We start from the raw sequence: 13,334 nt of genomic DNA, 5'->3' as shown, positions 1-13,334 counted from the left end.
TCTGGAAGAGCTCAAACCAAACTGTGTTTCAGTTTTATACCTTTGAAAACATCAAGTCTGTATTGAATAATGATTCTTCAAAACACAGATATTGCAGAGATTTAAAGACTGATAGCAGCGATTCAGAGTCTAATAAGATTCCTTCTGTCTTTTTTTCCTACTTTGTACTTTATAGCCACAACATTTTTATTTGTTTTTCATTTTTATGGGAGTGACATTTTTATAGTTCCAATGGGAAATTTCAGTGCTGAAGAAGCTACATTTGGTGCTATGCTGTATTGATTGCTGTAATTTCAATGTTTTTACCTTTCCTAAGTGGAGATGTTGTCTGGGTTCGACTTTGGCTTGTGTCACTAGTGTCATTTTGTTGTCATAATCTGTCAGTGAGCGTCCTGGGTGCCTTGTGATTATGACGCACACACTGTATCTTCTTTTTTTTTCTTCTTATGTTGAAAAGTGAGTACAAAATAAGTGCCGACAAGTACATGACCACATATATTATCCAAGGAATTATACAAACTAAAACAGGGACAAAAACAAAGGGGACAAAAGCAAACTGAGGAGAATAGCAATGATAGGTTTAGACTGAAGAGTATAAAAGTGAAAAACTGAGGCTCAGTAAAATGTATATGGATGTGTGTCCATCTTATGTGCGATCCGGTTAATGGGTGAGTGAGGTATGTGGATTGAGGTTAGGTGGTAATATGGAACATATGATAATCTACATCTACACATATATCCCTTTTTATATATAAAAATACATCTAATAAAGGGGGGGCAAGAGAGTAGGAGGTAAGAAGAGAAAAAAAGAAAACCTATACAAATAATAATTACCAAAATATTGAAAAAGTATTGTGAAAAAATGTGTAATAATAGCAACAATTTGAGTAGAAGTAATTATGAATTAATAAAAAATCCAAAACACATTGTAGCTTCAACATCTCTGACTAGATTCCAGCCTTGGACCTTTGTTGCACAACCCCCATTTCCTCTCTCTCCCCTCATTGTTTTCTGTCTATGTCCACAATGTTACATCATTAAAGACAGAAACTAAGTCTTAAACAGAAAAAAACCTTGTTAAACCACACAAGATGGAGAAAAACACACACACACACAGAAACTTGCACAAATTCTTCTCCAGCTTTAGTGTAATTGTTCAGTAATTGCTGTTGGTTTGCCCAAGCTACCATCTTAAATTGCATGGATTAGTCAATAAGCCAAGTGAACTCAATAGAGTCTGCTCATTAACTGTCAGCTGTGTGAGTTGTACATTTGCGTGTGTGTTTGTGTTAAGCGGTGGTTGCCTGAATCCTCTGCGAAGAGATTTTCTCCCCCTCCGGTCACACTGTTGTGGTAATTTGTTGTTTGCTTGCAAGGCAGAAACCGCTTCTGCAGGAGGAACACCTTTGCTAAATATCTAATTAACAAAACACATTCTCTTCCACACAAATGCATATGCTGCTGATGTGTGCACAAGAGACTGTGGAAATGCTAACAACACACACATACTCTGCAATAAATAACATCAACCTTTTTCCTCTCTCTCTCTGTTGTTCGTGTTGCAGACGACGTCAGGTGAGGACATGCGTGATTTCACCAAAGTGCTGAAGAACAAATTCCGATCGAAGAAGTACTTCGCCAAACATCCTCGGCTCGGTTACCTACCAGTCCAGACGGTTCTAGAGGGTGACAACATGGAAACGTAAGCAACACAACAAATGTGATGAGCTAAAGAACATTAAAAACATTTACATACATACATCCTTTACAGATTGACTGAAACAGAATCCACTTTGTTTATTTCTGCCATGCAATGTCTTTCAGCTGTTCTAAAGTAACAGATAAAGGGTCGTTGTCTTTAGCTTCTGAAATGTGACATGTTTGTGAGTGGAAATGAACATGTGGCAGGGTTTGTTTACCAGATGGTTTTCAATCAAATCCTGTGCTACAGTATGTGGGCAGTGTTAATTTCCCGCTCAGTTTATGTGTTTATTTACCTGTCGATCCAGTCATTACCAGGTGCCGTCACTGTAGATCTTCTTTCAGCACCACCTGCCCCAGTGACTACGTCTGATTTATGTCCTCGCTCCTACCGGCCGTAAATCCCCCCGGAGAGACATTTAACTCGGCCCACATTATGCAGACGCCTCAGGCGTGCACCTCATCCTCCCTTGCGGAGTGTGTGTCTGAGTTGTGGCCATTTGAATAAGAGTCCGCCTGCTCAGTGTGCTCAGAGACTCTTTTGTACATATTTTTGTGTTTTTTCTACATTTTATCTTTCAGTCTATCTATTGTTTCCTTTTCTCTGCCTGTCACATTTCCCGCTCGGGCTCTCTTTTTAACAATGTAGTTTTGCATCTTGTTAGCACCAAAATCTCTTAAAGATGTTTTGGCGTGCATTCACAATGACTCACCTGTTCGCTTGAGATAGATTTTCCCCGACATCCAGTCGCACACAGGCACTTCTCAGATGGATTGCACTCCCTCTTTTATCCCTCCCATCCTTGCCCTTCCTCCCCCTCACCTCCCACCTTGCTCTATTCTCACTTCCCTTCCTCTATGAAAAATGATTCCTCCAGATATGTCTGCTTGATAAATGCCTCTAAGAGGTTGAGGAACGGTGGCGAAACGCAAAGATCTTTTCCAAATCAGGCAGAAGGGAATGAAGATTTAGGAAATTTAGGACCATTTCATCAGGGTCATCCTTTTCCAATCTCTTTTAATGTATTTGCTCCTTCCTCTGAGCTGTGGGCTTTCCACATTTAGCCACAGGCTTGAAGACACAACGAACAGCTCTATGTGTTGAAATGTGTTGAAATAATCCTGAGTGTGCTATTCTTTGCTTTTCGAATATCTATAAGATATTCGATAACATCGAGATATAAGATTAACCCACAACATTATCCCACTTTAGTGGCTTCTGCCATCTCCATGCACTAAAATGAATATGTGACCTAAATTGTAATTGGAACAAGGTACCTGCTTAAAATGCAGGAATGAAAAAGATCAGTTAAACATAACATTTGCTTTCATGTTTGTTGTAAAAAAAAATATTTTTCCCAATTTGTTTTATATGTGACATGTTTCATTTGTGCCTAATTCAAATCTGATGAATCTGTCAATCGAAAGAAAAAATACTATTAGCATCATATCACATCTAAAGATTTAAAATAGGCTTTTCCAGTTTCTCTTCCTGTGTCCAATTTTGAACAATATTATTAGAAAAGCTTTTTAATGCATTGTCAGGCTCTATTGGTCATAACAAAGTGAACTTCTATGTAGTAGTCATTTTTTAAAATACTGTAGCAGCAGAAGAGGAAATTAGATGCATTCAGTCTTTTTTCTTTCCCACTATTGTATAATTTCACCTTGCAAGAACAAAACACCACCTACACTCTAACCTCCCACTTATACCTTTGATTCTTTTCACGGCAGATGAGATTTTTGATTTGTCCCAGCTATGTTTGATAATGTGAAAGAACCACTCTAATCGTTTCCCACTCAGTGTTGGTTCTTGCTTGCTACCCGATATAACCAGATCAAGTAGATTAGGCCTATGCTGCATTCAAGTAAAAAAATATTCTGTGACCATCTGTGCTTTACTGAAAAGATGAAGAAAAGTTTTCTGTTGTGAGCTAAATATTTTTTTTAATTTATTACATTAGGGAAAATAACTTTTTTTATGTATGCATGTTTATTATATGTAAATAAGTAGGTAGCCCAAGTAAATTAGTTTAAGGTGAAAGCACAACCTTTTTGTTTCCATAACATCCACTGATGACGGAGTTGTGTGCTGTGGTAGTTATGGTGGGATACAGCATCTACGTGTGTAGTCTCCACATTAAACACAGGTTCTCTTATCAGCCCTCTAACTGTCTTTCTGATGGACAGGTGGAGGTGTCAACAGCGCTGATTGTCTTTTATCCATGAGAGAGAAAACAGAGGACAAGTAGAACAAAGGGAAGCAGTGCTGACTGTGATAGAGCGACTAGCACAGCATGATTAACTAACTGATTCTTTTGAAAACTTTCATCCCATTCATCAAAAAAAAAAATGAAAAAACCTACTCTGAGAAGACTGTTAAAGACAGACAGCACGACAAGGCAATACAATTAAGCTATTCATTATAGCTTGACTAATGGTGATCTTTTCATGAAGTAGTCCTTAATTTTGACTGCTAAGCCTGTTCAGACTTTTCACACAGTACCAATGGATGTGTAATGTGAACAGGGCCCTGTTCTGCTCTGTTATTGTACTTCAAAAGGCACAACAAGCCTTCTATAAAATCACAGACTTTACAGCAGCCACATTTGTCAGGCACCAAAATACTCCCAAGGTATCTGCTGTCACGATTTCTCCCCTCCCTCTCTTTCCTTTAGTCACCTTTCCTTCACTCGTTTTTTTTTCTCATACTTCATTTTCAATTTCTTCTCCTCACTGTTACAGTAACTTTTGTTTCTGCCTTCAGTACAACTGTTTTTCCAAGTGGATCCATCTGAATGTTGTGTCATTTTAATGCGAGTTAGACACATTTGGGTGAAAGGAAAACCATCTACACTCTATCATTTTTTTGGTAAAGATGAAAACTGAAATCCCTCCTCTGAAAAACAAAATGAGCAGACTAACTTTTCCCTCTAGCAACGTTGTTGGTGGGGGCGGGTAAAAATGCCGCACCACAGGCTGTGAATAGTTATCTGTCTGCCCTGTTGACGCCGATCTCTTTTATTCTTTCAGTTTTCCTCTTTTTCCGTCTGAATCCCCTGCTACATTTCAAAATCGCCTCGCAGCTACAAAAGTGTGACTACACTGGCTGCCCCCGCTGTGAGAAACACAACCACCAAGACACACGTCTCCTTCTAAATTTCGATGCTTTAATGTGGGAACCAAAGCGTGAGGCAAAAGAATGTCAACTTTGACCTTATCTTTCCAATTTTTATCAAACCTCTTCCGTAAAAATAGATGCATTTCTTTGTATTCTAGAGATAAGAGTGTCCCATTTGCTCTGCATCTCTAAGAATAGCTTCAATTATCTAAGAACCAGTAACTTGAAAAGACTTCACGACACAAGCCTCCAGCATCCCTGTTTGTCACATTTTGTTTCCAAAATCTCTAATTAACAGCAGCCACATTTACTGAGTTCTTATGCACCGAACACATCTTTTTATAACATAATATACTCAAAAGCAGATTAACTAGAAAATAGGTTCTGTATGTTTTTTGCTGGCATGTTATTTCAGTTAATCCTGCTGGAAATAAATGAGAAAGGGGAATGAATTTGGGCCATATCATCCAGAAAAAAATAATTTAAATGAGATATATGTGACAGTTGCAAAGCCAACTGACAGAATCAATCCTTTTCCGTGCGAGCTTTCATACACCTAACCTGGATATATTACAGTGTGCTGACAGGTCCACATGCCCATCTTTACCCTTTCAAAACTGACACATCAATCAACACATTTCCTGTTTCCCATGTCTATTTTGATGCAGGTTTTAGAGAATGTCATGGGGGATGATCATAACCACATGTGGTGTATATATTGGTGACTGTTTCAAATGCCCCTCGCTCTGCTCTGTTGGACAGACATTTCCTTCCACGTCTTCCTCCACCTGCTGTGTTTTTGAACCCTGAAATGTTTTGTGGTACCTAAACTCCTTCCTCCCCTCCTTCCCTCCCTCCCTCCCTCCGATTCTCTTACAGTCCCGTCACCCTCATCAGCATGTGTCCGGAGCAGTATGAGTGAGTATCGACGCCACCAGCAACAACACCTCGTCTCCAGACCGGAATGCCTTTAAATGACACCTCCTTTTGCTCCCTTCTCTCCTCACTCACCTCCCCCTTAAAGTCCTCACTCCAACTAAGCCATGAACGCACTGCATGTTGCCTGCATGCCTACTCGCCTGCCCGATCCACTGGTTGAACATGCAACCGAGAAAATCTCACCCACTTTCTCCTTGCCGTCACCTTCACTTCTCTAAAGCATCCAACTAGCATTCGGTTTTTCATCCCAGCAGCGGCCTGTCAAAAACCATCCAACCGCTCCGTAGATCATCCCGCTCTCCTATTTCTCTCTCTAGGATCACCAGATTTGTTTTCTGGGTGATGTTGTGAAGGGCCATTAGGTTGTGTGTGTGTGTGTGTGTGTGTGTGTGTGTGTGTGTGTGTGTGTGTGTGTGTGTGTGTGTGTGTGTGTGTGTGTGTGTGTGTGTGTGTGTGTGTGTGTGTGTGTGTGTGTGTGTGTGTGTGTGTGAGAGCTTGTGCATGCGTCTGTGAATCTCTGTGTGTTAATGAGGTTGTGTGAGCATGCAGAATCTCATTCATCTCCATCACCCCATTCATTTCCAGGCTGTCCCAGTCACCTCAGCTCTCTCATGATGACACCCACTCCCGGATAGAGCAGTATGCCAGCAGGTACGCATTGCAATCATCATCTCATCGTCTCAGATGCCACAACCCACGCACATTAAACCTGCTAACTGGATTGAAATGAAGCACATTTTAATAACTTCATTATAGAATGAGAAATCCACTTTTAAAGGACCTTGCAAGTTTTTGATTATGTACTATAAATTACCTACTTTTTCATCCTTTTTTTCCCAGAGAGCACTTGCCTCATGTCTGTACAATGCATAACTATGCAACAATAATCTTTCCTGGATGGTTACAATAATTGCAGACATGATGTTGATGCTCAACCAAAACGAGTTGTTAGATAGATGGATTGCAGTGGAAGTGATGCAACGGACTTTTAAAATAGAATATACTATATTATGAATTGGAAAAGGGTAAAAAAAAAACTAAATAAAACATATATTTGTGATTTTCAGTTCATGAAAGGAAATCAAATGACAAACAACAACCTCATAAGATGCAAAATTACTACAATGATTTAAGGAAACGTTTAAAGAATTGTTTTTTACCTTCGACTGAATAGCTGACAAACCGTCATACAAATCCAAATTATGTTGGATATCTTTCTAAGTTGCCCTTGAGCTTTGTGAGGAGATGTTTGCAATTTATTCTCATTGTACTATGAAACAAGGTTCAAGTTCTGGGTCAGAATCACAAACAAAGCACGTTCTATCTATCTACGTTCCAGTATTCATCAAAGAACCCTTTAAAATATTTGGGGTAACTGGTTTAATTACTGGGATACTATTGAGACAGAAAGAAGAGAAGAAATCTGTTTCACCATGCAATTATAGACAAATGAGAGCAGCAAAAAATATATTCTCCAGTTTCCCCTCAGAAAGCACCAGAACATCTAAACAATATTTGTATTTCTGTCATGGACGGGAATCTTTACAAATGAATGCTCAACAAATGTTAAATGTAAAATTAAATATGGGATTGTTAATGTCAGCCTGAACTTTTAAATGCGTACACAGTGGAAAACACTGCATCATTGGAATTTATGTTTCAGTAAATAATTATATTATTTATTTTGTCAAGTGTCAGGGAAGATGCAAACCACAATATGCACTTTTGAACATCGTGTATCTGCTTTTAATTTTGTGGTGATCGCCTACATTAAATGTCAGATGACGTGAGTGAACTCATGCAGCCTCTCAAACCCGCTGGCTGTTTACAGTCGCCTCCTTCAAATGATCCTGCTGTGTACATGCCATTCATGTACACAGCGTGTGATCTGCAGTTAATCATCACCAACATCACCAAACCGATGTTGTGCTGCACTGAGGCTGAAAATCTGTCATGTTTGATGTTAAGATAAATTAATATTAAGATCCCATAGTATCACAAATCCCATCTTGCCCCTTGACTGAATCACAAATCAGTCCGAAACATATCTTCTCTAAAGCAGACGAGGGTTACTTTTGTCAGAACAGAACCCGACTCCTTCCACAAAACGCTTTTATCATGAAGCCTCTTCTGATGCAGCGCTGCTCTGTCTGGTCTGAAACCTTTCATTGGTCACACACCATTAACCTTCGCTCAGCGTTTCTGCTTGCATTGTTTTATCAGCAATGACACAGACATGAGCCTTGTGAATTACAATTTTAACTGAAATATAGAAGCTGACATTGAAGATTATACCGTAGCTTATAGATTTGCATGGAAAAATGCACACAGTGATGAGGTTTCACCAGTGGTATAATGACTTTAAATATCTCCCTCCATGCATATTCTGCCACGGTTCAATTTCAACCTAAAGTTTAGTGTGTGGATTGTGTTCTTAATCTACGACAACCCTGCTGCCTCTCTGTTACAGAGTTCAGTAAATGGAAATGCAGGCTTAGATCTGAGGACCCAGCCTCATTAGCATGGCTGCTTCTCCTGAATATATGACTAGAAAAAAACGTTCCCCATTTTGTCTACACACACACACCCACACATCTCTGCTGTACATCTATCAAATGTCTTTAAATATATGATTGTGCACACACATACTAGACTACATATATGTTTTTGGTCATGCGCCATCTTGACTTCATTCTTTTGAATTATTATTGGTGTGCTACTGTTGCTTTGAGATGCGCATTTGTCGACACCTCTGCTCTGCATTTTGATGAGATGATGACAGCCTTTAAGTGTCTTAGTTTTAACTGGTAATTTAAGTGTCAACCGCTGACAAGGGTTTTCTTTCTCAGGTTGGCCCAGATGGAGCACTCCAACGGCTCTCTGCCCACAGACAGCAGCTCAGCAACAGGAAGCATGTAAGTCACCACTGGTTAATTCAAACATTTTTATTTAGTTCTATGTTTCCTTCATATATTGTTTGACAGATTACTCTCCAAATGCTGTACACATTCATACATTTATATTTAGTTCATATACACAGAACATTTGCACCTTATCAGAAAATCTTCGTCTTCCAACCAACAACAACAACAAAATTTGATGGAAGAGTAGAGTAAAATGTTTTTCATGTTTGTTTACATTTCTTTTAATTACAACTCTGAGACATCTTCCTGTGCACTGTTTACCTGTCATGGAAGCCCAAAATCTGCCTTTTCTGCTTCAGTGTATTAAAACCAGCCAAAGAAATAACAAGGTGGCTTTCCACATTGCTGTAAAGAAATCAAGAGACAGTGTGTGAGAATTGAGGATGGTTTTGATGGACCAAAAGATGTGTGAATGGAGGGTAAAAAGACAATGGGATGGAGTTGAATTCAGCGGGAAAGACGGGGCTTTAGGAGAAATGTAACGGATTAGAGAGCCAACAATGAGAAGTGAGAGTGATTGGTTTCAAGATCTCTGATAACGCTCAGTTATCTTTGATCAGAGGAGATGAGGACATGGCAAAGAAGAAATCACAAAAAAGGGGAAAAGCTGATGAAGTGCACGAGCTCTGAAGTTTCTGGTGTGTGTGTGTGTGTGTGTGTGTGTGTGTGTGTGTGTGTGTGTGTGTGTGTGTGTGTGTGTGTGTGTGTGTGTGTGTGTGTGTGTGTGTGTGTGTGTGTGTGTGTGTGTGTGTGTGTACCTGTGAGTGTGCTTGTCCTTTTGTCTGTGTCAAGACATGTGTATGTCTTCTGCAGGCCATTCCAGTTGAAGGGCATATTTGTCCCTTTACTTAAGCGAGATCCCAATCGGGGGAATGAGCTCTTGAGGTTCAAACGTCCTCTGAGCTCTTTGGACACACTAATATGTGTGTTCAAACAGAAACACACACACAGGCACACACATTTCACTGTGTTCTTGTCTTTGGAGGGAATTACTTTCCGTTCTGATATCCTGCTTTGATAAGACACTTGTAGATCACAAGATTTCCAAGATCATAGATCAACATTGTGGTTTTTGAAATTAGCCATGTGTGAAATTAATTTGTGCATGAAAATGTAACAGATACAGAGAGGGGGCAGAAGATAATCTTTTTTTTTTTTTTTTTATCTCAACACTTATAAGTAGCACAAAGCCAAAACTTAACTTTTGTTTTACACAAATGTGTTTTCAAAAGTGTTGTTAAGAGAAGAGATTCACTGTACGGCATGTGGAGGAAAGGAAAAACAAGCTTGGGGATTTTCAAAAAGAAAATTCTCACAAAAGGAGTATTACAGCACAACAGTGAAAAGGCACATGGGAGGACGGTTAAAAAAAACCTTTGAGGATCTTGAGTGAAGATGAAATGAAGCATCAAGCTTCATACTGTTGTAGGTTGCATCCCCTGTTGATGTGCCTACATCGTGTGGACCACTGCTCCCACACTCCACCCTCCTCCAACCTGGCCATGTTTTAGAAACACAAGTGTTCGATTGAAGACTCCCAAAAGCTCTCCTTGCTTTCCAACTGATCAATAGAACGACAGAGGAATAGAAAGACAAAATGTGTTGGTGAGAAATAGAAGGTGGATTTATTTTTCTCCTCGAGCTTTCGTAATGCGGGACAAACACATTATCCCCACCCCTCCTTGCTCTTTTGTGCTTTTTTTAAGAGGAGAAGCCATTATTTTTGCCAGCTCTGGAACAACACCGACGCTCATACACACACACGTGTGTAGAGCGCTAATGAGGTGAGGGAGATGATGGTCTGATGAAGGCTAATGGCTTTAACAGCAGAGGGAAAAAAACACTCACCAGGGCACATTTAGAACATAATCATAGTTCTTGTGCTTTCACTCACTTTCACGTTAGTGTCATTTCTGTAAAATTTGCATTCGGCTTTACTGCAAAACAACAGCCACAATGTAGCTGTGAGGATAAAAAGTGCACAATGCACCAAGAAAAAGGAATTTAAATGCCAATCAGAAACAATACCAGAACTAGTGCGTTTTCCCAGCACACATCTTTGACAAGAATGGTTTTATACTTATCAGCATGTAGCACACTCTAGCAGCTGTGTGCTTACTAAATATGTCCTGTTTCAAGAAAAAACTTCTTTTTTTTTGATCTAATATGCATTTGTTTGTTATGCAAGCCCACATTTGGTTATTAATATACATTAAAATGATTAACAGTGCTCTCAATAAAGAACACTTAGGTCTTAGGACACGATATGAACTTTTATTTATTGCAACCTAGTTAGCAGTGCAACTAATAAAGGCAGAAAACAAATTAGAAAAACATATCACATCCCATTTGTCTGCTGTTGTAGGTTGTTATTATTTGTTGATTGTGTGCAGAATAATTAACATAATGGAATGGAGTTCTGCTCTAAATTTTAACAGAGACATAAATAGTGACAATTGGTACTCATCATTACAGCCCGCTTAATTTTCAATGAATAATTTTAGAAAAAGGTTGATTTACATTTAAGGTATTTGCAAGTCTGCAGAAAATGTCATTCACAGTAGTTGTGATTAAAGGATGGGCTGTTTTTAAAAGGCCAGAATCGGACTGTAGCTTGGTTTTTAAACAGCAATATGTCCATCACGCTCTACTTTCAAGGAAAAAGTAACTTGTAAATATTACATTATTGTGCATTATAGATACCACTTAAGTAAAACAGCCCACTCAGCCATATCTCTTCTTAAAAAAGAGGAGGCTGTCCATTGTGTTGTCAGTCTCCTCAGTATGAGTCATTTCTCTTTATTTTTAATGCCTTTGGTTTGGAGTGGTTGATTGTCTTCCCTCTCTTTTTCCAAGATATATTATTTTCCGCCTACAGCTGATTTCACCCAAGCCTCTTTGTCTATTACACCGCTCCATCTGGTTGTTTGTGTGGAGGACCCTCACACACACACACACACACACTCACACACGCACAGAAATTATCCCTGTGCCTGACAAGATAGTAGAAGGTGCCTTCTTGGCGTGTTTGAGCTTATGAAAACATGCACAGTGTAACATGGATGACTGCGTTTGCCAATTACATGCATGTTTGGCTTTTGGCTTGTATTTTCTGATCGCTCATAGCCTGCAAACACTGATTTGGACTTGCTGCCAGCTGTGCAGTGATATCAATAATTAGTATGTGTGTGTGTGTGTGTGTGTGTGAGAAAGCTCTAGAGATAAAGTGTGTGTTTGTGTGTGCTAGTGGTTTAAGTGCTTGTTTCATTTGTGTCCTGTATTGCTTTTATCTAAAAGGGAATCCTTAATTAGGAAGTCAATGTTGCCCATTTTCTTTGACCTCCAGCCAAAGCACAATGTTGTCAACGATGCCTCGGGACGTCCCAGAGGAGCGAGACTCCCGCTACACTTTCTTTTTTGCCCAGCTTTTTTTGTTTGGTTATCTCTCGCTTTCCAGTCTTTCCCCCAATGCTGTCCCTTTTTTCTTGTCTTTTGATATTTTGCCCTTTTATTTCTGTCCCTCTCTCTTTTAATTTCTCCAGCCCTTTTCTTTTTAAACCCCCTTTCATCATACCCTCTCCCCTCCCTTTCTCCTCTCTCCCATTTCATCATTATTAGCTGTGGTCTACTCCTGTTTTACCTTTGGGCCTAAGAAACCTTCGGATTGAACACTGTTTGGAAAAACTTTTTGTTGAAGCCCTGCATCATAAACAATACAGCTGGACTTAACTGTGATCAATCCCCAAATGTGGAAGTCCCACAGGGAGGAAGGTTTAAACATCTCACCAGAGGGGAATTTCTCTCTGAGCTCAGTCTAGGCAGTTGATTGTGCTATTCAGCTTGAGGGTAGGGGCTTGCTTTGTGATATTTCAGCAAGGCATCAGGCCCGGATACTATTGTTTTTGGATGGATAAGACTGGTAATGTACCCTAAGCCAAGTCCCCACTCACCCTCACCAAGCACCGAAGAACTAATATCCTCAGCATTCATCGCTATTATTCACATTCTGTCCTTTTACTGCACTTCCTCTTTCTTCCAGTATTCCAGAGCAGTTGGTTTGTAAGCCAGCTCTGCTTCCTGTAGTGCCCATCTCCACATGTAATGATCCCTTTCCTGCAGTCCTCTGGGCTCCCGCTGCCAGCCATAATGTCCTGCTGCAGCTTCCTTTTGCCAGGGACCTGACTAATTGGTCACTCTATTTGTGTAGGACCTCCGTCCCCTCATACCAGCAGACAACAATGCCACCAATGGTCTAGTTTCTCTAGAAGAACTAAGCCTTTTCTCCATCATTCCTTTCTCCTTTTTTCACAGCATACCCATATTTAGAATGTGTGTGTACGTGTGTGTTGGATAATTGCTGCATGTTTATGCAGTGTGCAATTTGACAATCGGTCAGCTTTCTCTGTCATTTATCAGTAACTCAGCAGTCACAGCTTGGCTTCACTCTCCACATAAGTGAAGTTAATAACTACGTTTATACTGTATGTGCATGAAAATGACGGATGTCCTGTAAGAGCTTTCAGGAATAATTTAAAAGTTAGATGTGTAATAAAAAAACTACATAAAGAACATTTGGAAAGAACTTTATAAAAAAGAAGGCAAGGAAGAGCTACTGGTTACATGAGATAAAGCAGTGGACACAAATTAAA

At 39.7% G+C, this 13,334-nt stretch overlaps 1 protein-coding gene across 2 annotated transcripts in view; it reads left to right on the top strand.

Moving 5' to 3' along the window:
• The window catches only part of utrn (utrophin), a 173,805-nt gene that overhangs the window by 146,252 nt on the left and 14,219 nt on the right, over positions 1 to 13,334 (top strand). Inside the window, exons 70-73 of one of the 2 annotated variants that reach the window (XM_054618782.1) lie at positions 1,566 to 1,702; positions 5,702 to 5,740; positions 6,347 to 6,412; positions 8,611 to 8,676. In XM_054618782.1, the coding sequence (XP_054474757.1) occupies positions 1,566 to 1,702; positions 5,702 to 5,740; positions 6,347 to 6,412; positions 8,611 to 8,676 (308 nt within the window). The remainder of the gene's footprint in view (positions 1 to 1,565; positions 1,703 to 5,701; positions 5,741 to 6,346; positions 6,413 to 8,610; positions 8,677 to 13,334) is intronic. The other variant, XM_054618781.1, reaches the window with a different exon arrangement.

This window comes from Anoplopoma fimbria, chromosome 18 (assembly GCF_027596085.1).
Source record: "Anoplopoma fimbria isolate UVic2021 breed Golden Eagle Sablefish chromosome 18, Afim_UVic_2022, whole genome shotgun sequence".
In the NCBI taxonomy this organism is placed as follows: Eukaryota; Metazoa; Chordata; class Actinopteri; order Perciformes; family Anoplopomatidae; genus Anoplopoma; species Anoplopoma fimbria.
This window is presented reverse-complemented; position numbering and strand designations above follow the sequence as displayed.